The sequence below is a fragment of the Meriones unguiculatus genome, chromosome X, assembly GCF_030254825.1.
Source record: "Meriones unguiculatus strain TT.TT164.6M chromosome X, Bangor_MerUng_6.1, whole genome shotgun sequence".
Taxonomy (NCBI): Eukaryota; Metazoa; Chordata; class Mammalia; order Rodentia; family Muridae; genus Meriones; species Meriones unguiculatus.
This window is the reverse complement of record NC_083369.1, coordinates 92,713,402-92,738,088: the sequence shown is the minus strand read 5'-3', so window position 1 is coordinate 92,738,088 and position 24,687 is coordinate 92,713,402. Positions and strand designations below refer to the sequence as shown.

At 40.5% G+C, this 24,687-nt stretch overlaps 1 protein-coding gene across 1 annotated transcript in view; it reads right to left on the bottom strand.

The window, feature by feature from the left end:
- Tspan7 (tetraspanin 7) overlaps nt 1-24,687 on the bottom strand; it is a 111,608-nt gene that overhangs the window by 8,498 nt on the left and 78,423 nt on the right. Inside the window, exons 2-5 of the mRNA XM_021661836.2 lie at nt 11,626-11,814; nt 5,654-5,728; nt 3,678-3,773; nt 2,071-2,226 (exon numbers count right to left, since the gene is read on the bottom strand). Coding sequence (XP_021517511.1) covers nt 2,071-2,226; nt 3,678-3,773; nt 5,654-5,728; nt 11,626-11,814 — 516 coding nt within the window. The remainder of the gene's footprint in view (nt 1-2,070; nt 2,227-3,677; nt 3,774-5,653; nt 5,729-11,625; nt 11,815-24,687) is intronic.

Genomic DNA, 24,687 nt, shown 5'->3' with positions numbered 1-24,687 from the left:
AAAGCAAACAACCAATACCCTGTGTACCAATTCTCACCTCCTCCTACCTGCTTTCCACTCAGAATCTGTATAATTTAGGTTCCCCAAGTTACCAAATAAAAGTGAAACTTCATCCTTCTGTATTTTCAGAGGGTAGGATTCAAAACACCAAATGACCACATTAATGTTTATGTGTGTGTGCCTGCATGTGAGTATTCGTATGTGTGAATGCCTGTGGAATCCAGAAAAGGATGTCATATTCCCTGGAACTGAAATTATAGGCAGTTATGAACCAGCCCACCTCAGTACTGGAACTGAATTCCTGCCCCATGCCAGAGCAACAAGCTCTCTTAACCTCTGAGCACTCTCTGTAGCCCCAAACTTTCTTTAGATGCTAACAGAAGCATCTATAAGGATCTGCTGCATCATTGCTAGGAAAACTGTGATAAAGTAAAAATAATTTCAACATTTCTGAGGTCATGTCTGTATCACAGTTAATACATATAGTGTCTGCAGTCTGTGCCCAACACTATGCTTTAGACTATTTGTTTCATTCATTCCTCAGAGTAACTCTAAGGAACAAGAACTATTATCTACATTTTACAGATGGGAAAAACAAACCCAAGAACAGTCCTACAACCTTTACCAAGATCCCACAATCAGGAAGTGCCTGATTCAGAATTTAAATGACTCTGGCCTTTTGAATTCTGGGTCCTTAATTTTCACAAAAGAGAAGTTTTACGTAAAAAAAAAAGTTATCAGAATTTAATGGGTGTTGTTTTTAAAAGTCACATGAACCAAAACACTCACTCCCATAGATCACTTCCTGTTATCTTTAAATCAGAGTCTCTCACATGCTGGATATACACACACATTTTATAAAACTGCAGCTAAATGACACAAGTGGCTGGATACTTAGTGGAGATTACCCATACAAATACCAGGTGTAGTCTTATGAGAGACAAAGGAAGCCTTAGAGTTTGAGTTCATAAGAAAATTCCAATAGGAATCAATGTTCTTGAAGCTGAGATAGTACTTAATCTTCCCTAATCCTACTAACAGCAAAGTAAAAATTTCAGAATGACAAAATGAGCTTCCAGGACAACAACAATGCCTTGCAGCATTCCTGTTATAGATCCCAATATAAAGTGGGTAAAATACAGAAATGACCTCATAATATTCCAATCTTGAGAGAATGGCTATCACCTCTCTATGAATTATTCAGTGGGTGGCCCAGAAAACAGAACTGTGAAGATATTAGAAGAATACAATGTTGTCTTGGTAAGAGAAGAAAATCTACCCCATGGCTGAAGAATTATGGAGAAACTCAATAGTAATTCTGCTTCTTTGTTTCTCAAATCATAGTTTACATAGGGTATGTCTTTAAAAGTTTAAGAATGTTGATAGTATCCACACACAGCTATAACTTGTCTTCATTGTATTCTCTGGGAAGTAGAATACAGGACTGACCTCCCTTCTCTCTGACTACCAGAAGTTCATTCTCCTTCTTGCACTATGAATGGATGTCTATATCTTTTTCCACCATCCTTTTTTTTTCTCCGCTTCTTTGAGAATCAGGATGTTGACAGTGAGTTGAATAGGAGTTGTACATTTCTTTTCCTACAACAGTGAACTCCCTAAATTAAGGCCGTCCTCCTAGCAGAAGCAGATGCTGTCTGTCAACTCTACTCGCTTCTTCCTGCCAAAGACTGGCATCCAGCTGTGAATAATTTCATGTTTTGATAGTATATTAAGTAGAAGAAAGGCGCCAAGAAAGAAAAAAAGAAAACACTCTCTGTCTGACACAGGCATCGAGGTTAACAGGAACCATTTGCTAATCCTACATAGCTGTGCCTGTTGGAGGCTTGCTGTGGGAAAGCCATGTGAGACCAATTGGAGGCACAGCTTCCTCTTTGAGAAGCGAGCAGCCTCAAGCCCTTCTACTAGGTGAGCAATCACCACAAAGGAAGAAGCTCAACTCCCTCCGAGACTACCCTTTCTAGCCTATTTGTCTTAATTCCACAAAAGTAATAAAGCCCTCCTGAACTAGTACCACCTGTCTGTTCCATTAGGGCTGGGAGGAAGCAGTACCTTTTGGTTCACTTTGGTGGCAGCCACAGTCAGATTGTGCAGATCCAGGGGGTTACAATCAGTTTCATTCATACAGCAACTGGGGGGGATGCCGTGTTCCACGAAGTAGGGGCTGCTGCTCCAGTTGGTGTAGTTCTGCACACCGCAGCAGCTCAGCTGTGAACAAGAAAAACAAATTCAAGAGACCCTGAGCAAATGCAGCAGCTTTCTCACCCCAGCCCTGAAACTTCCCTAAGAAAAACATCAAGCAGCACTGTGGTGGCACATGCCTGTAATCCCAGCACTCAGAAGGCAGAGGCAGGAGGATCTCTGTGAATTCAAGGACAGCCTGATCTACAGAGCTAGTTTCAGGACAGGCAGAACTACAGAGAGAAACCCTGTCCTCTGAAAAAGAAAAAACAAAACAACAACAACAACAACAAATGAGCAAAACATCAGCCAGGCTCTCAATATAGTATTCGTTAGTGTGGAAAAATGATCTCAAGGACAATCATCCTTGGTGCCCATTTGAACTCAGAGAAAGAAGTTGAGTCCACATCATGCTGTCTTTCTTACTACCTCCACAAGTGGAGTAGTGTGTCTCTGACCTTGCTAAACATCAGAATCATATAAGAGGGCTATCAAACATGCAGATGCATACATTAATTACACCCAGAGTACTGATAGGCAAGTGATGGTTTCTAAAAGGTCTTCACGGCATCTACAATAATAAGTGGATAAACTGCTTAGAGGAAATGTTTTCTGTATATGGGATAGAAAACTGGTGTTGGTAGCCTACTACCTGCCTGTTTTTGTAAAGGTGTTTTAAGAACTGCTCATGTCATTTGCTTACGTTTTGCCCATTGCCTACGGCTCCTTTTGTGCTATGGTGGTACAGATGGTTGTAACACAGAGTATAAGGCCTTTCCCATGGCCTAAAATATTTTGTTTTTCCCATTTATAAAAGGTTTTCTGATATCTCATGTAGAGAATATGAAAGCAAATGACACAAAAATGTTACTAATGGTAAACCTGAGTATATATTTCCTTATACTTTTGACTTTCTAAAAGGCTGATATATCATCAAAATAAAATTGAAAATTTTACTGTTTTAATTTTTTGACGTTTAAATATAATCTCATCATTTTCTTCTTTGCATGCCATACCTGACAGGTCCTCAGTTTCCTTTTGGTTCATTCTCTACACTTACTACCCTGCCCCAAGTAGATACTGCTTGCCTGACTTCTCTGTCTAGCCTGGGGACACCAATTCCAGAGAGTCAGCCTTCAGGAATCAGCTGGAGGCTAGATTGACCCCCACCCACCACCTAGCTCTTTTCCAATGGTTCTCCTTTTAGTAACAAATGGAGTGTCTTTAACATGTTCAGCACTCTTAACAATCCAAGACACATTGGGGAGAATGTATCTTCTTGATGCTAACTTCTTAGAAAACCAAAGCCTGGACAAATGCTTGGAACCAAATTTTGAAAACAGAACTGGACCAAGAGTTTGAGAATGAGAATCAACAATATATGCAACTAGTCTAACCCACCAACCTACCATGCCTAGAGGGCTAAACCCAGAACTGTGTATGCAGGCTCCATTCTCATCTCTTTCCCTGAAACTTACGCTGCGCTGCACATGGTCCACTGCCCGGCTCCTCTCATCATTGCCGTTGTAGTTCTGCATGGCGTCTGTGTATGTCCTCAGGAAGGTGTCCTTGATCTATGGAGGATAAAGGAGAATGCGTTTTCAGTCCACTGTAGCCTAAACTGTCTCCTACCAGTTTCTTCTTCAGCACCATCTCTTCTGAAATTTTCTCAATATATGGTGCCTAGGGAGGTTAAGCCCTGTTTTCAGAGACAACAGAGCTCAGAAAATTCTCTAAAGGTTTAGCTAGCTGAGGAATTTAAAGAAAGAGTTGGTCTCAACCAGAAATTCTGAGAGCACCCGGCTGTGAGATGGCTCATTGAAGTGGCTAGGTAGCTTCTGAAAGGGCTGTAAATGTGACTGGGGCCAAACCTCAGGTGTGAATTTTGTAGTTATCTTTCTTTGAATTGGTTCACGCCAAACTTCCTTCCTATAACCTTCTTTGACTTTATGCAGACAGAATGGTAACAGCCTAGCTACCAGCAGGATGGCAAGATTAAGGTTTTGGCCCCAATCTGAGCTCTAGTCTATCACACAGAAGTGGGACAAAACCCATCTTTCACTGTACTCTAATTGCTGAGGCGAAAATAAAAGAGGCTAAAGGACAAGAGTTTTTCTTGTTAGTAAAAAGTTAATGAAAACCTTTCTCCTTGTCACTGAACACACTTGCCCTTGGGAATCATTTTTAAGTTCTGTCCATTTGAAAATCTGAGGAAAGCAAGGTATTAGGTATACTAGTAGGCCATGTGGCTTATGGTGCCACTAACCCCTGACTGCTGCAATACCTCTGAATTAGGAGAGTAGTGAGTGGCAATATTTATTGGGTGGCAAGCTCAAAGCTAAATATGGTAACTCTCCCAACTAGGCATGTTCCTTACTAAATTCTGGAAGCAATGTTCATGGGATAGTTGTAAAAGATAAAAAGGCGTAAGCTGTGACACATTTATCTACAAGCCAAAGTGGCTACCATACCCAATTCTGTCACCTCATTTCACTCCTGAGTTGTCTCTCAGGGTGGGGAGTTATATACAGAATAGGTCTTGTATCACCTGAGGACGTATGCTCAGCAAACAAGACTGTGTTACCCTATAGGCAATCCAGGCTTTTTTACAATGTCAGTCTAAGTAAATGGTATCAATTTAACATACAGTTACCCTGTGAGTTTCACCATGTAACCAAAGCAGTTAACTTTATTTGCAGTTAGAGCAGAACTGCAATCCCTAAGGACTATGATGAAAAGGAGAAGAGGACTTCTGGTTTTTACACATGCACTCAAGCCATTTATCAGGGCTGTTGAGGCCACAACTTCCTCCCATTTCTCTTCAGCTAATAGTAAGAATGGACAGTCTTACTAGATGCAGCATCCATGGGAAACAGGTTCCAGAATGTAGGTTTGGCATTTGGGATGCTATCTACAGTTCAGGGCAATAGGGAAAGAAACAGAACATAGACATGGCAAGCTCCCACGGACTATAGCTCAGCAGTGTGAAAGTAGAGCCTAGGAAGACATGCTGTCAGACATTCAGGAGCCTCAGCCATACTACTTTTCAGTGTATTCAATATATAGGGTGCTATGTTTTCCACTACCACACACCTATCTATTAGGGCTTTCCTGCTCTGTATGTGGTATAATAGTGCATTTACAAGGCAAGACAATTAGCTCAGCTTGCCTCTAGTGTCAGAAATCTTATGAAGACATGCACGTGCTTTGTAGAAATAGCTAGTTTCAAAGGACTATTTAATCCACATTGAAAGTCAGTGCTTTAAAAAAGAGAGGAAGATCATTTTACGAAAGAGCTACAGAGAAAACTCAAGTGAGGATCAATATGGAGGGGTGTAAAAGTTTGGTGGAAATTCCTGGATAGCCTGTATACACCCTTTACACATTCCTTTCATTTTCAAAATCCTCTTTACAAAGATTCTTTAACTAAATTCACCACCCTGAATATACTCACCTCATGACGAAACACAAATCCAGAAATGCCAGCAACAAGCTCAGCCAGGAACACCAGGGACAGGAACATGGCATACTAAATATGAAATAAACAAGGACAAAGTCACAAGGCAAGATTAAGAAGAGGGATTTGCAGGGCTGAAATGATGGCTCTGCAGTTAAGAGCACGTCCTGCTCTTATAGAGGACCCACGTTCAGTTCATAGCGCCAATGTCAGGCAACTCACAAATGCCTGCTCCAAGGGCATCGAGTGTCTCCTGCCTCTGTGGACACCTGCACTCATGCATATGTATTCACACACAGACATAGACACAAAGAGAGAGAAAGGGAGAGAGTGGGGGAAGACAGACAGACAGACAGCTATAACAGACACGCAGTTGAAATATTTTTTTTAAAGAAGAGCTCCCCTCCCCCCCTTTTTTTTTAAAGAGCGAGCATATTTCTACTACAGGTAATTTGACCAGTCCTTATTACCAGTAGAGAAAGTTCAGAAATGTAAATACCCTTGTGAGAATTTCAGACATGAGTATCAATATAGAAAACAGCCATCTTAATATGCACAAATTATTTGGGTTATGGATGCTGAGGAAACTGCAACTGATACTGTGCCCATCAGCTCAGGCCAATCAGAAAAAACATGAAAGGTCACCTACTTCAAAGGATTGTCTCTTTTCAATATGAAAAGATTTAAGCTAGAAAAAAAAATGCTTCATTTCTTTAATTTTTAAAAATCTTCAAACTTATCTATCTAATCTATCTATCTATCTATCTATCTATCTATCTATCTATCTATCTATCTATCTATCTATCTCAGTTTTGTTACTTTGTATCCTGGCTGTAGCCCCTTACTTCATCTCCTTCCAGTCCCACCCACCCTCCCTTTTATCCCCCTATGCCCTTTCCCTAGTTCCCTGATAGTAGAGGTTCTCCATCCCTTCTATCTGGCCCTAGCCTATCAGGTCACATCAGGGCTGGCTGTATCATCATGCTCTGTGGCCTGGTAAGGCTGCAACCCCCAGGGGGAGGTGATCAAAGAGCCAGCCACTGAATTCATGTCAGAGACAGCCCCTGTTCCCATTACTAGGGAATCCACTTGGAAACTTAACAGCCTATGGGATTCCTTTGAACATGCAGTCTAGGTCCTCTCCATGCATGATCCTTGGTAGGAATATCAGTCTCTATAGGATGCCCCTGGGCTCAGGATTTTTAGCTCTGTTGGTCTCCTTGTGGAGTTCTTATCCCCTCCAGGTTTTTCTATCTCCCTCTTCTTTCATAAGATTCCCGGCACTCTGTCGAAAGTTTGGCTATGAGTCTCAGTATCCCCTTCAATACCCTGATGGGTGGAGTCTTTCAGAGGCTCCCTGTGGTAGGCTCCTGTCCTGTTTCCTGTCTTCTCCTACTTCTCATGTCTATCCTGTTTGTCCTTCTGAGTGAGGTTTCAGCCTCTTCCCTAGGGTCTTCCTTGTTGATTAGCCTCTTTAGGAATATAGATTTTAGTAGGTGTATCCTTTATTATATGTCTAATATCCACTTATAAGTGAGTATATACCATGTGTGTCTTTCTGCTTCTGGGTTACCTTACTCAGGATGATCTTTTCTAGTTCCCACCATTTGCCTGCAAATTTCGTGATTTCCTTGTTTTTAATTGCTTAGTAGTATTCTATTGTGTAAATGTACCATAATTTCTGTATCCATTCTTTAGTTGAGGGTCCTCTCAGTTGTTTCTAGATTCTGGCTATTTTGAATAATGCTGCTAAAATATAGTTGAGCAAATGTCCTTGTATGGTTGAGTGTCTTTCCAATATATGCTCAGGAGTGGTATAGCTGGATCTTGAGGCAGCACTATTCCTAAGTTTCTGAGAAAGTGCCAGATTGATTTCCAAAGTGGTTGTACAAGTTTACATTCCCACCAATAATAGAGGAGGGTTCTCCTTTCTCCATAATCTCTCCAGCATGCGCCATCCCTTGAGTTTTTGCCATTCTGATGCTTGTGATGTGGAATCTCAGGGTCTTTTTGACTTGCATTTCTCTGATGACTAAGGATGCTGAACATTTTTTAAGTGTTTCTCTGCCATTCGATATTTGACTGTTGAGAATTCTGTTTAGCTCTGTACCCTATTTTTAAATTGGGTTATTTGGTTTGCTGGTGTTTAACTTTTTGAGTTCTTTATATATTCTAGATATTAGCCCTCTGTCAGATGTAGAACTGGTGAAGATCTTTTCTCAGTCTGTAGTCTGCTGTTTAGTTCTGTTGCCAGTGTCCTTTGTTTTACAAAAGGTTCTTAGTTTCATGAGGTCCCATTTATTGATAGTAGATCTTAGAGCCTGAGCTGTTGGTGTTCTGGTCAGGAAGTTGTCTCCTGTGCCAATGAGTTCAAGGCTCTTCCCCACGTTTTCTTCTAACCGATTTAGTGTGTCTGGTTTTATGTTGAGGTTTTTGACCCACATGGACTTTAATTTTGTGCAGGGTGATACATATGGGTCTATATGCATTTTTCTACAGGTGGACATCAAGTTACACCAGCACCAATTGTTGATGCTATCTTTTATTTTTTCAATTGTATGGTTTTGGCTTCTTTGTCAAAATGTTCAACATCCTTAGTCATCAGGGAAATGCAAATGAAAACGACACTGAGATTCCATCTTACACTGATCAGAATGGATAAGATCAAAATATCAAGTGACAACACATGCTGGAGAGGATGTGGAGAAAGGGGAACCCTCCTCCATTGCTGGTTGGAGTGCAAACTTATATAACTACTTTGGAAATCAATGTGGTGATTTCTCAGAATAGCAGTACCTCAAGATGCAGCGGTATACCACTCCTGGGCATATACCCGAATGATGCCCCACCATTCAACAAGGATATTTGCTCAACTATGTTTATAAGAGCTTTATCTGTAATAGTGAGAATCTAGAAACAACCTAGATGATCTTCAATGGAGGAATGGATATAGAAATCGTGGTACATTTACACAATGAAATACTACTCAGCTATTAAAAACAAGGAAATCATGAAATTTGCAGGCAAATGGATGGAACTAGAAAAGATAATCTTGAGTGAGGTAACCCAGAAGCAGAAAGACACACATGATATATACTCACTTATAAGTGGACATTAGCTCTATAAACAGAATAAAATCTACAGATCCAAAGAAGCTAAACTACAAGGATATCCCTAGGGAGGATGCTTAAATCTCATTCAGAATGGCAAACAGGATAGATACTAGAAGCGGTAGAAGAGAGGGAACGGGATAGTAGCCTACTACAGAGGGTCCTCTGAAAGGCTCCATCCAATAGGGGATTGAAATACATGCTGCCAAACTTTGGGCAGAGTGCAGGGAGTCTTATGGAAAAAGAGGGGAGGGGGAATAGAAGGCCCCAGAGGGGACAGGAGCTCCACAAAGACAACAGAGCCAATAAATTTGGGCCCAGGCGGGGTAGGGGTGCTAAAGAGACTGATATACCAACCATGCATGAAGAGGACCTAAACCCCCTGCTCTGATGTAGCTGATTAGCAGCTCAGTCTCCAGGTGGATCTCTGAGTGAGGGGAGCAGGAGCTGCCTCTGTCATGAACTCAATCGCCTGCTCTTTGACCACTTGCCCTTGGTGATGTAGCCTTGTCAGGCCACAGAGGAAGAAGATTCAGGAAGTTCTGATGAGTCTTGATAAGCTATGGGCATATGGGAGAGGAGAACGCCCCCTTTCAGTGGACTAGGGGAAAGTGATGGGGGAAAGAGGGAGGAAGGCTGGGACTGGGAGGAGTTGAGGGAAGGGGCTTCAATTGGTACATATAATGAATAAATTGTAAAAAAAAAAAAAAAGAAAGAAAGAAAAAAAGGAAAAATATTGTATAACACACTTTTTTTTTTTTTTAATCTGCTCAAGAGGTCTCACAGGCCATGGTTCTACCCTGGGTCTGGGAGGTGTTTCAATCAACTTCTTAATGGTAAGCTAGCTCCTGCAATCTCAATCTATGCAGATTAGTTTCATTTCTTTTTCACCCTTTGTTTAGTGCTGGGCATGGAACCTAATGCCTTTAGTGCTATACCACTAAGCTGGCACCTTGCCCTGCCTTTTCTATTTTGTAACTGTTCCAATTATTCAAAAGCCTTCTTTGCCAATCGCCACAGGCCCACCTATTTCCAATTTCTACTTGCCAGGACAGGTTCTGCTTTCAGAAAGTATAAGAGCCCAACCACACTTTTATATACATTAGCCCTTTGTATGAGCATGACCAGGATGCAGAGCTGGGCTGCTGCTTTGCATTTGGGCATTCTCCATTTTCTTAGCCACATCTCACAGTAAATGACCACAAACCACTTATTTGGAAGTGCACCCTCTCATATGTTGTCAAAGGCCAGAATGTGTATAGCGGGATATGCCTCTTCACTATGCTGGTTATCTCTGAACATGGTACCTTCAGTAGGTTTCTATGGGGATGTTTGCCTCTGGGCTGGGCACTGAGTAGAATTTATAATGTCTAAAAAAGCAAGTACATGATACTGCCAACAATAAACCCAAGTCTTTTTCATTTGATTGTACCTGTGCTTCTCAATTTGAATCTCAATCTCTCTCTCTCTCTCTCTCTCTCTCTCTCTCTCTCTCTCTCTCTCTCTCTGCATCTCTGTCTTTCTCTGTATGCATATGTGCAAATATCAGAGTTCAAGGGTGTTACACAGCACTTATGAAGGTTTTTGCCATTTTTCTGGCTTTGATAAACAGACAAAAGGAAGATGACTTAATTCCTTACCAACAAGTCAAATATCTTATAACCTGCTTCTTTTCATTGCAAAATGAAATACAGCAGTTATAAATGTTTGCAATGACCCTAAATGATGATATGGATGAAGTACATAATGCCACATAACTTACCTATAATGTGTACATATGACATAAGTATATAAATTTGCATAGAATCATAAATAACTTCTCTTAGTGACATACTAACTCCTCTTAGCTTCCTATCATAAGGAAGCACTGGGCTAAAATAACCATTTTTCTAAATATTAATGAAATTCTGTACACATGCACAACCACTAAAATATTAAGCATGAGGTTATGATACTCAATGTACATAATTTCTCTCTATACTTCATGGAAAATATGATCAGAAGCATGCACTACTCTGTGGAGAGTCTCATACCAAGCCTTCAATCCACCAGAAAGTTCTGTGGGAAAATAACCATCAGAAGGCAAGTGAGGAAAATGACATTTATTTCTGTGGTCAGACATCCTCTTTGGGCCTTCATATAGGATAAATTGTTACTGGCAATGGTTTTTCAGTTATTAAGGCTAAAGCTAAAGGAGGAACATAAGAGTCTAATGATGGTTAAAACCACATTAAGAGCCTTTTGGCAGCCTGCAACCTTTAGGGAGGCATCATTGCTCTGTCTAGTCTACACTATTAGAATACAAGCCTCTGTAGTCATCCTGAAAACCTATTACATGAGCCCTGTGAGCGAGAGGATCTGGCTTAGTTCAAGTCCCACAACACAAGGCCAGAGAGTACGAGTGGAAAGCAAAGAATGCGCACACATCCTTGCATGGCAAGTGGCAAGGCTCAAGGACTGCTCCATAGGGATCTTGGACATGGAAGGCTGCTCATGTTCAGGATGATCCATTGCTCACCAAAGCTGCACATCACACCACACAGGGATTTCTAAGCCAGTTTAAGCCTGGCACAGGGCATCTTGCCAAGAAGACATTAATCGTTCATTGGAATCAATGGCCAATGCTTTGCCAATCTACCTCTGGAAGCTGGGACTATGTTTACTGTGCAAGCTGTGTCTGGGGTGGTTTTTCCCACTGGGAGAATTGAAGGATGGATTAGTTAAGAGTCTCGTGTAAAATTAAAATCAATGAATATTAAAGTCCCTTTTGTGGCTTCAAAAAGGGCTACTTAACCATCACATGAATTTATCGTTTTACAAAAATAATTGTGAAAGCACATTATGCTGATATATACTTACCAGTTTCAGCATCCATGGGCTACCACGGCATGTAGCAAAGCATCCGAAGAGGCCAAAAACAACGATAGTGGTACCAGTTCCAATGAGCACATAGGGAGCATTTGTGGAGTTCTCAGCAATAAGGGAGATATAGGTGCCCAAAGTAAGCTTTCCCCAGACTCCAACAGCCAGCAGGATCACCCCAGTGATCTGCAAAAGGGAGAGAGGAGAGCATAAAACTATTGCTGAAGGACGTGAGAATGGACACTGTCTTGATTACTCCTCTATTGCTGTTAAGAGAGATCATGACCAAGGCAACTTATAGAAGAAAGAGTTTATTAGGGTCTTATAGTTCCAAAGAGAGTACATGACCATCATGGCGGGAAGCATGGAAGTAGGCAGGGAGGCGTGATGCTGTAGCAGTAGCTGAGAGCTTACATCCTTATCCACAAGTACAGGCAAAGAGGGAGAATTAACTGGGAATGGCATGGGATTTTGAAACCTCAAACCCTGCCCCCAATGACACACCTCCTCTAATAAGGTTACACCTCCTAACCCTTCCCAAACAGCTTCACCAACAGAGGAAACACAGATATAGCATTCAAATACATGAGCCTGTTGGGGGGACATTCTCATTCAAACCACCATAGACATAGAACAATGTGGCCATACTTCAAGAATCAAGCTTCCATCAGCAAGGTGTTCTTTCTGAAGTATTTCCTGATTAGCAAGAAATGTCAGAGACCATAAGCAAAAACTGTTAGAGTAAAGGCACTTTGAAGGTATACAATTAGATCTGCTCCTTATATCCTATATATAGTTTTTGTATTAGTTAGAAATCAAGTCAGTAAAGGACATTTTTAAAGCTGCTTAAAGAACACCATAAAACACTTCTGAGAGTGTGTGTCTTTCTGACACTGACCCCTGAAAGAATGTTAGCTCCTTTCTTCAAAGGAATGTGAGGGTAGAGTGGGTTTTATGGCTATCCTATACAACATTTTAAGAACAAGGATATTATTCTTGTGATTATCATCAAAATCTCTATAAAGAGAATATTCTAGATAGTTTTGAATCCCCACTGGTATGTTGTTTCACAATAAATTCTTCATTATTAAGCAATAGAAGAGTCTGAATATCTCTTGGTATTGTTGATAATGCTGTTTGTCAAATATCATCAACCATTCCAATTGAAATCTTTATAAAATGTCTGAAGTCTAGCCCTGTGCATTTATTAAGCCCTTACTTAAGGGAGTAGGCTCAGGGCTCTGTGTTAAGCCTTATATGAAGGTCTCATGCCTCAGAAATTGTGATTGGTGAAGCCATGGGTTGCTTTGTGTCCCCACCATCCCACAGTTACTATATCTTCTTATTCTCTTAGAGCTTGGTGACAATTTCAAAAGTAGCCACTTTTTGAAAACTATGACTTTTGGAACAAAGGTTTAAGGGCACCCCTAGTGTCATCCCACCTCTACGGCTCAATGTTCCACAGTAAAGATCTCATATTTCTGCTCAGTCTACCCAAATGAAGGGGCAAGATGAGACACTAAAGAAAAATAACACCACAGGCATGTACACATATGCACACACACTCACACACACACACACACTAAATTACTTTTTTGAAAGAAGAAAAGGCACAAGCATGAGGTAGTCTTAACACTATATGCTACATAATTAGGCTTTGCTTTTATTTTAGTAAAATGCATGTGAGATTTGTTAAGGTCACTTGCCTGTGTTGCCCCAATAGCTTACTTTGTAGAACTATCACTGTACATACAGAATTAAGTGTGATATGAGAAAAGAGTGAAGATAAGATACATATTTGAAGAGGAAGCATTTGATGCTAATTTTGAGGAGAACAGGGCCCACTTGAGGCTGACCTCCAATGGGAATGGCGTCAGTGAATTAAAACCAATAATGCAGATGTTGTCAAGAGTTTCACATCCTCTGCTGACACCTGGTGGCCACTTTTTAAAAAATGCACCCTCCCTGATCTGTTTCTTTTTTTTTTTTCATTTTTAAAATTTTATTAATAGCACTTTATTTAGTTTGTGTCCCCCCTGTAGCTCCCTCCTCCCTTCCCAATCCCACCCTCCCTTACCCTTCTCCACGCATGCCCCTCCCCCATTCCACTGATAGGGGAGGTCTTCCTTCCTTCTTTCTGATCCTAATCTATCAGGTCTCATCAGGACTGGCTACATTGTCTTCCTCTGTGACCTGGTAAGGCTGTTCCCTCCTCAGGTGGAGGTGATCAAAGAGCAGATCAATCAGTTTATGGCATAGACAGTCCCTGTTCCCATTACTATGGAACCCACTTGGACACTGAACTGCCATGGGCTACATCTGCGCAGGGGTCTTAGGTTATCTCCATGCATAGTCTTTGGTTGGAGTAGCAGTCTCAGGAAAGACCCCTGTACCCAGATCTTTTAGTTCTGTTGCTCTTCCTGTGGAGCTCCTGTCCTCTCCAGGTCTTACTATTTCCCACTTCTTTGATAAGATTCCCACACTCTGCCCAAAGGTTGGCCATAAGTCTCAGCATCAGCATCTGCTTTGATATCCTGTAGGGTAGAGCTTTTCAGAAGCCCTCTGTGGTACGCTCCTGACCTGTTCCCTGTTTTCTCCTTCTTCTGTTGTCCATACTCTTGGCCTTTCTGAATGGGGATTGAGCATTTTAGCCAGAGTCCTCCTTCTTGATTATTTTCTTTAGGTGTACAGATTTTATTAGGTTTATCCTATATTGTATGTCTAATATCCACTTATGAGTGAGTATATACCCTGTGTGTCTTTCATCTAGGGGCAAGCCCTCTGCTCTTCCAAATCCAATCTCTGAGTCTCATCATCCTCAGTTCTGTAGCAGACAACCTGCTACAGTTTCCCCCTCTTGCCCTCACTTCCAGTGGATCACATGGCTCTTTTCCTCAGCATTTCCTTTTCTCCAGCTTATGCTTTACTACAGCCCCCAACTCCAGCAGGCATTCCTTGGAAGCACAGGCCGAGGAAGCAGCAAGGCTAACTGCTAATCTTCACCTCTCCCTCAGCTCCTCCAAACCCTAGTCTTATCCCCAGCTCTGTACCACCTCTGTCCCCATCTCCAGTGGATCACAAAGATCTTCTGCTCTAAACTTCCTTCCTTTTGCTCATTGCTTTATCCTAGCACAGAACTCCAACGGGGACTCCCCGGGAACCCTCAGGCCACTACAGCCAGGGGGACAAGTAGGCTAACTGCAGCTCCTCACCTATCACTCTTCTCCTCTACATCTAGCACTTCAGGGTCATCTCAGCTCTCTATGAGAACACCCTCTCCTTCCTCTCTGTCCCCCATCTCCAATAGGTCATGTAGACCTTCTCCTCCAACTCTTTAAGCTCACACGAACTCACAGAAGCCTTCATGGGTCTGCACCAGTTGGTGTTCTAGAGCTAAAATAAGTGGACACACATCCCACCCCTAACCCAGAAGCTATTTCCAAATGACAACTACTTGCAAATGAAAATTTTTGTTTCTCCAAGGGAGTCTCATTGGGAAACAACTCTTAAGGGTAGGCTACCTACCGAGCACTAGACCAAAAGAAAACAAACTCAATGGCATCTTTTGAGGATCTTTGTCTCATAGTGTCATGTTAGGGCTTTTCTTTCTTGTTTTTAATTTTATCTTATATTATCATATATATGCATAATTCTCTCTTATCTTATAGGTTCTTTGTGTATCTATTATAGCTTCTAATTTAGTGGGGGTTTTTTTGGTTGTTTATTATTATTAGTTACATTTTATTAACTCTGTATCTCAGCTGTATCCCGCTCCCTTATTCCCTCCCAATCCCACCTTCCCTCCCTCAGCTTCTCCCTGACCCCTTCCAAGTCCACGGATTGGGGAGGACCTCCTCCCCTTTCAGCTGACCCTGTTTAATCAGGTATCTTCAGGGCTGGCTGCGAAGTCCTCCTCTGTGGCCTAGCAGAACTGCTCCTCCCTTGGGAGGTGGAGAGTCAAAGAGCCTGCCATTGTAATTTAGTGTTTTTAATGAGATTTCTGAGTGTGTAATAAATGGGTTTCTCTTTCTTGTGCCTTCTCTTGGGCCCTTTTCCTTCTGTTTGTTTGTTTTGTCCTATTCCAATGTGCTAATTCTTGTTTTAATTTATTTTAGTATTATAATCCCATAGAAGTCCCATTGTTTTCTAATGAGAGACAGAAAGAGGGTAGATCTGGACGGGAGGGAATGTGGGGAAGAATTGGGACGATTAAAGGGAAGGGGAACTATAATCAGGATATATTATGTGAGAAAAAAAATCTAATTTTACTAAAAGGAAAAGAAAAAGCCAAGATCAAGCCAACTATTTTTCACGCTGCTAATTGCATTTTCCAAGGACCTGGACTTATCTATCTTTGTATTCAACCTGAAGGAGTGAACTGGAAACACCAGGGAGGAATGCCAAGGGTAGCTCATTATGAGCTTTGTGGCATGACTTTTTTTTTTCATTAATAATCACTGTTGAGTATTTGCCATAGTGGAAAAGAGGTTTTAGGCTTTTCATCTGCACTAATAGAGACTGTATTGCTCTACTTCAACTGTCCAGAAACACTTGAAACTTTGAAATGAGCATATCAGAACATAAGACTATCCAGAACGAGTTCACACCTCTGGCTTCATGATGACCCAGATACGTAAATAGAAATCATACGGGTGAACTAGGATTTGGAGCTAGCAAAGCCACTTATGAGGGGATTTACATACTTAGAAGCCGGGACCAGCTGTGGTAGTTAGAGCAGAAGCTTAATGTTGAGGAAATTCCCTCTATGCTATACCTCCTCCACTAAACTAAGTTGATCACACTTGTTTTTAAGACTGTTGGTTCAGTTTAACTCACAAAGAGGCCACATGAGTGAGAGCAGTACTAAAATGCTTAATGCTATTGGAAGGGAGCCAACCACCATTGAAGGAAGAGTTGTGGGAGAAACCACTTCCCGGGCTTCCGTTCCTCATGGGACTGGCTCTGTGAGACAATGATGGCTCAAATTCCATGCTGGCAAGAAAAAGAGACTTTTAAAAAAGATCACGTCAAATAAGTGCATGACCAAGAGCTACAATGATCTCAATGTGTGTTGAAAATTTTTGTAACTGCATGTTTATCCCATTCTCTATTATTGTGTACACATCAAGGATTTCAGAGTCATGTGAAGGAGAATAACGCCCTTTGCCTCTTTGTAGCACCCAATGTCTTAGCCACTTCCTGTGTCTGATTTTCCAAGACAATAAGTCATTCATTCTGTCCTAATATCCATTCAGCCAAATCACTGCTTCTTTGAATGTGAGTCCAAATTTTCAATTTGAAAATCAGTCACTGTGCCTACAGTACAATGTCCTTTTGGGGCCTATAATGAGTATTCGAAAAAACAGCATGTATCTTAGCAATGCTCTCTCCATGGGCTGCATGCTTAGGAGCTTTCAGATGAGAATAAAAACTGAATAGATTCATCCCAACAATTATTCCATACATAGGAATCTAATCAATAATCAGTGACAGATTAGCATATACATCATAATTATGTCATTAAACACGTTGTTATTCTGAGGTTTAATTATTTCAAAAAAAAAGAGGATGTGTTTTGCCTACTCCTTTGACAAGATTTTCATCTCGAAGTCACAAAAATAAAACTGCATCCAAACATATATAGTATATGTACATATCGAAATAGAAAGAGAAACTCAAACAGTATTATTCATTTCCTATACATTCTGTGACTATATATTGGGAGTGTGATGGGGAGTATATGGTATGGGAACTTCATGTTTTCTTTTAAGTGAAACTAGGGCTGGGGAGGGATGTTTTCAGAAAAAGATCAACTATTAAAAGAGGTTAATACCAGACAAAGGAAATACATGTACAGGATTCCAAGCAAGATTCTGATTAAAAGAACAACGACAAACAAACAAACAAATGAACCAGTGAAACATAGTTTTCCCTTAATTCTCTCTTGAGATAATATAAGGAAGACAATTCCACCTTGATGATTTAATTACGTTTCCCTCACCACCCATATGTCCACATTGCATACACGTGTGATAATGCCACCAAGTAAAATGGATAGTCCTGCACTGGATGACAACATTTCAATAACAAAGAATCACTTATGACATGTGATCCCACAAGATTACACTGCTGTGACATGTGGACTCCCAAAGTTTGTATACATGTACTCTGGTTATCCCACAGTAACTGTCTAGAGACGCATTTCTTAGGCTGTATCCCTGAGTGTTTAAGTGTTGTCTGGATTATACAGGGAAAGTTCAAACAATTAATACTGATAAAGTATATGAAAACAATGGACTTTAAGGTAATGTGCATGCCCCCCCCAAAATACAAAAATACTCAAAACAACAACAAAAAATAAAACAGCAAATAGACTGTTCCAGAAAAAGAAAGTGATAGAGCACACTCCATCTGTACCACTAGTCCCTGGTAGTAGACCCTATCACCCTCTGAGTCTACCCTTGTCCCCATACTCCATTCTCTGCAAAGTGCCAAGGGTGATTCCAATGAACACTATATCTAACAACCCCATTCCTCTGTTCTAGACACTTCCACGGTGTGTCACCTCCTAGAAAATGAGTCAACATTCTGATCTGATTAGAAAAGGCTGCCTAACCTGGAGCCTTCACTGGCTATTCTGTGTGACCTCTTGTGGCTCTCCTGCTTTCCCTGATCTAGCCTCTCACAGACCTAATCTTAGCTGACCTTCAAGCTCCCTGCTTCATTCTCTCCACATTTACTGTTCCTTCTGAAGAACTTTTGAGAACTCCCATTTCTTCATTTTTTCTCCATGAGCTCTTTCCTAACATCCATATTTAAAACCAAAGCCTTCCCTCCAGTGGGGCTCCTGTTTTATGGTTTTGTTCCCACCACTGGACTTATCTGAAACTCTATTGATTTGCTTTTTCTATATCCCAAAATAAATCAAAGTTCTACAAGGGTGGCATTTGATTTTATTTGTTGGTTTATTCCCTTGGCCCAAGATGATGCCTGTTGATAGTAGATGCTTAGAATGCACTTGTTAAGTGCTAGACTACAAGATGACAGGCAGGTTCTGAAGCCATGAGTTCTATTTAAATTAGCACCAAATCGAGGAGGGCCAAACATGAGGCCCAACTCCTATATGAACCAAGTACTTGAATTAACATAAAAACAAAGCAACTAAAATAAATATATATATATATATCAAACCTGTTCATTTGCCTCCAGTCCAGCAGACTGCTTTGTAAATGTCAGCTTTCGACCACAAGGGGGACTAACTAAGGTATCCTGAGAATGATTCTTTCCAACTATGGAAAAGAACTGTGAAGCTCTAATATATTTTACCTACCATAGTAGCTGCAATTAATGGGCAGGAGCCTAGAGAATGGACAGTGCTTTATACTAGTGAGATTTCTCTGTTCTTAAAAATGCAGCACCAGGACCCCATGCCGGGCACTGTGTTAAGGACTTCAGTGTCTTATCTGGTCTAGTCTGCTGAATAAGCCTGAAAAATTTACCCTAGGTTTACAAGTATGTGGGAAAAGAGGAACACAAAACTCTTGACCCTCAATCCTTAATGTATTCTTTAGTCTGTTTCTAAGATTTTCTTTCTCCCCATCCCTCTTCTTAGTTCCAGAAGTAGAACTCACAAGCCAGTGTGATTCAGCTTGACACTGATTTATCCTGAACAACTTTGAGGATGACTGACACCACTAAAAATTAAAATCTATAGACATGGACTCTGACCAATTTATTGTAAAACACTATCCATTACTTTCAGGTACACACATCATCAGAAATAGAAATATATCCCATTCAAGATATGTATAGTTCAATTCTTTAATAGCCAGGAATAGTCAAAGAATAGTATCATCTTGTACATGTGGGGATAAACTAGAGATGCTAAATATTTCAAGGAGCAGGCACAAACCTATGCAATTGTCAATTTGAAGATTCAGACTAGTTTAACATATAAACAAAAATCATAGTGTCATCAGTATTGTTTTTCATCAATCATATTCTGGGAAAAAATTCAGCTAAAGTACTCTGGTTTGAGCCCTAAGAAGCCTAAGAAGAAAAAGAAGGGATCACAGCTGAAATAATGGGGGGGGGGAACCATGAATATACAGAACCACCTGACTTTCAAGAAAACTCCAATCTAAAGAAGTGGGTTGGGTCACATTAAATGTATTCACTCTAAGTCCAAGTGTGGAATCTGATATATTTGCCAAATAACTGTACAAAATCCAGAAGCACAGTTTATAGACTATGTTGTGATAAATGACATTTATTGAGCAAACCGTGTTTCTGTTATGCTTCATCACATGTATTCTCAGGTGCAAACCTGAGGCATCAGGGTCAACAACTTTTTCAGACTCATGGAGATAATAAATGGTACACCCTAGAGCCAAATTCACTCTCTAACTGTAGGCAGTTTTCAAAGCCATTATGATACTCTGCTTGCTGTAGCCGGGTAAGGAAACCCAGGCAGGCCAGAGGGTTCCCCCTTTGTACAGTGTTGCTCAGGTACCCACTTTCCTATAGATAAATAAGAGCCATAAAAGGAAAACCTTTATTTTCATACTATTTTTAGGTCTTCCTGTAAGTGAGTTATGAGGAAGGCAGCACTCTGAATCATTTCCTATACAGAATCTTCTTAAGTATTTTTTAATTTGGGGAGGGGACAGAAGGCAGAATGGGGAGACATCCTCTACAGATCCACTTCAGGAGTACTTACTTACCTGGTCTCACCTCCTTTCCTTGGACACTCTCCCCTATTGGCAATGCCCCAGAGAATGATCAGGGTTGTGGTCCAGAATACTGTTTATTCATTACTCCTTTGGAACTGCAACTGTTTTTTTTTGGGGGGGGGCAGTGTTATATATGATGGTTGTGTTCCTATGATAGCATTGAAAAGTCAATATTTAAGACAGTATTAGGGAAAGCTACAGTGAAACAGATTTTTTGGGGGAGGTTCAATATGAAGTTCTTAAATAATAGACAATGCCCAGAATGGTGTAGGTTGCCTTGATAGGTATTATAATACCTGTAAACAGCTTTCTGGTATCTCCACAGAGCCTACAGAGGCAAGATGTCTAAGCTGGAGTGCTGGATTCTCAGAAGCTCTTGTCATCCTCCCTATCATCCAGGAAGGTTATGATTTCTCCCCAATTATCTCTTTCCCTCTATTTTCATACATGAATGAGCAGGAACTATAGCAATGTAAGAACCACCAAAACCATTTTCTCAGGCCCTGAGCTTCATTGCCTTTGAAATCCCGAAGGAAATGATAGGCCACATAATTCTGTCACAAGAAGAGCAATGGAAATATCTGCTCGGTGTAATGAGGTTGCAACCAAAATGAGCTGTGTTCTGCACTTGAAGGAACATTTGCCCTGTTATCTTAAAACCTCTATTTTCCCTAGGCAAATATACTCTGTCCTATTTCTCAGCTACAGTCAGAAATCATGTGTGACTTTAAGAATCTGCCAAGCTGGTTAAAGGTATGTTTTCAAGAGCTATAGAGGTAATGTGCATAATTTTAACATACATATAAGGATTCTATTTTTTACATCCCAACATATACACTGGAACCAGGCTTCTATGAATAATGGTCTACTTCATTAGAGGTCCATTTCTTTAAAGCAATTATATAAGTTCCATAGATGGCTATGAAGCAAACCCAGCTCTATCTTTTATTGATCAGCAACACAGTCGCCAAGCTTGCTCCTATAGAATGCATGCGGTTCCTACTTTCAAACACAAGTGCTCTGTTCCACCAAGAATCATTTTTCTGACACTCAAAGATAATAACCCCCTCTGAATATGCTTAGGGTTTTCTAGATATCTCTCATACATGATATTTCACCTTGCATTCTGAAACTTTACAAATATATTGTTTGCATTCTCAGTTACCTTCTCAAGTACACTGCAAGTTCTCTGGAACATATTCTTAAATATAAATACCAATATATATCTTGTGACATCCAGTGTCTGGTTTTGATATTGAAGTACCATTGACAAGTGGGCTTTTTTCGCAAGTAGCTTTTACCCAGGCAAATACATTTCCCCTGTGTCTCCTTGGTTGTTAAAGGGACATGGGATGGAATACAAGCGGGTCATACAGCATGAGAAGTAGTGGTGGGGAAGGGGAGTGGGGAACTGTTACAGAGACAAAGTAGTCATGTGTGGCATGAATACTAAAAGCTATTGCTACTAGTTTCATATTTTGATTTAAAAACTACAGTGTCTACTGTGGTCTTAGGCAAATCAGTAGTTCATAGTTCAGAAATATACAACTTAGTGATCAGGTTCCCAACCTAGAGGCCACTGATATAAATAACCTCTCCCCAACAAGACACTATGGGTAACTTATTTCAGAATGATCTGCTTTTAAAAGCAGGACTGTTTGTATTCTGATGGTATTAGCTGAAGAGACTGCCTCACTGACCACTCTGTATAAAGAAATATATAATTTCTTTAAATTACACAATTTAATGGCCAAGGAAGCCACTGGATCTTACCATACTTTCATATTCAAAACCAAGAGCCCTTCAGAGTTTGGGTATACATGGTTACTATGCCACTGCACTAGCTCACTGGTAGTGGGCCAGCATGTCCCCAAGAACAATGGCTGTTATTTTCACTGCACCATTTTCCCAATATAGTTTGTCTTTCACTGTCCATGCATTATGCTATAGGAAATAGAGAAGTCATATACACCACCTGGACCAAAAGGGAGGGATTCCTGGGGCCCACAAGCATCTATCGGGTGGGGAATTAAAAGCAATTGGCAACTTCACAGACAAACCAAAGGAGCCATCTCTTAGTGCAAGGGTCTAGGCTGTGCACATTTCGTTATTTCATTATTTATTTATTTGCTTACGTGTGTGTGTGTGTTTATGTGTAATGTGCATGGATGTATGTCGGAGAACAACTTTGTGGAGTTCTTCTTTTACCTTTATATGAGCTCTGGGGATTTGAACTCAGGCCTTAAGGCCTCCACGTAAGCAACTTTCACAGGCTCCCAGTTTTTATATTTCAGATCTTTCTATATATATAATATATAATCTTTCTATGTACAGCATCAAGAGCTTCTGAATACATCACCTCCCAATCCAACAGAGAGCAATGAGTGTCCTTGGATAGTAAGTTCAAATGTAATGAAAAGAGACTCTGAAGGACATATCTCGAATCAGGTGATGATGGGGGCAGAGCCTTGTCCCAAGACACCATCATATCTGTAGGTGCTAGGCCCAGAAAATGCTGTGATCAAGGCTACTGACACATGCCTGCTACAATGAAATTTTCTTCCTGGAACAGAGGACACGAACTAAGAAGCAGTATTGGTGTTCAGCTTGGCTTGCAACACTCTATGGTCTATGTAGCACCAGAAAATTCCATTGTCAGACTAATTATCTGCAGAAGGCTTTCTCAGAAAAGACTAATGAACAGACCCTATCCCAGTGAGGTAGCTAGGATCAGTCTATCAGAGTGGAAGCCCTGGCATGTTAGCCAAGGTGAGTGAGGGAACATGTAGCAAGGCAACTCCTGAAAGACCAGATCCTTCTTTACTCAGCTCCTTGCAAAGTAGGGCTTAGGCCTTGACTATTTATAGGAGGCTCTATGCTGAATTAATAAATCAAGACACATTAAAATAACTGCTCTGTTGCCAAACTCACCATAGTCTATGTAGCATTAAATGAACTTCTCTCATAAATGATCCAATGACAATGGTGGGATTCTAAGAACACCTTTTAACTCACAGCAACCCTCTCATGTTTGGATAGATTACCCATTTCTGACTTGTAAGTTCAGCTCACAGTTGCTGCTACTACTGGAGCACATGAGAACAAGGGTTTGGCTAATAGGACAGGTGTGAATATTGGATAGGGGCTGGAAAGAAAAGTAAAGAGCACTTGCTACTCTTGCAAAGGAATCAGATTTTGTTCTTAGCACCCATCTCACAACCACCTCTAACTCTAGTTCCAGGGGATCTGATACCCTTTTCTGACACCTCTATTGGCACCAGGCACTCAACATGATTCATAGACCTACATGCCAGCAAAATAACCATACACATATAAACAAACCAACAGATAAATATTTTTGAAAGGACGTAGTATATAGAAAGATGCCACATTATGCACGATTTGCTAGTATCTTCACTTGGGAAGTGAAAGAGCCTAACTTCCATGGGGATACAGTCATTACTTGGGGTACGTGGTTCCAGCAACTTCATCAAAAACAAGTTTCCTATGTTCAAGTTTCTTATACAGAAAGTATGTTTTTCCCTTATAGTCCCTGCACCTTGTTGTGGATACCCTGACAGATTTATAGATTATTTATAATAGTTAATATAAAGCAAATGCTGTGTCAACAGCTGTTATACTGTGATTGCTTGTGAAATAATGATGAAGCAAAATGTCTGCATATATTCAAGTGGGTTTGTGATGAAGGACTTCACTATACAAGCCCCAAAAGTAAGTGCAGAAATGTTAACCCATGGTCACTGACAGAAGGAGGAAGAAAATGGCTCTTGGAGTATGTACAACCATTTAAAATATCTTGTAGCATTAGTAAGGCACTCTGAGATTTATATAGTATTTTCACTCCCAAAATTCCACTTCTCACAACAACCTTCCATGAAGTCCATATAATTTAGCATGCCTGGTTATAAGACAAAGAAACAACCCAGAGAAAATTAAATGTTACCCTAAGTCCCACAGTCTCTAGTGGAGCAAGAATAAAAAGGTAACAATCTTAGGGCATCATGCTAGGAATATTTATAAATTTGTTTTGCTTACTTGCTTTAACTTACTGCATTTTGTGTATGTGATTTCCACTTATCTGTTTCTCTCTAAGTGGTTAGCTCCCTGGAGCAATGAGTTTATTAATATCATCATTACTGAAATATACATGATCAATTCCACAATGTACTGCATTCCATTGGCTCTAACATTTACTACTACTACAGGCTATCTAGTAATCATACTGATAATCAAAGGGTTAAATAAATTCTATGAAATTAGCCTAACTATATCGCTTTGTAGACTGTAGTTTCAAGTTATTACAGCT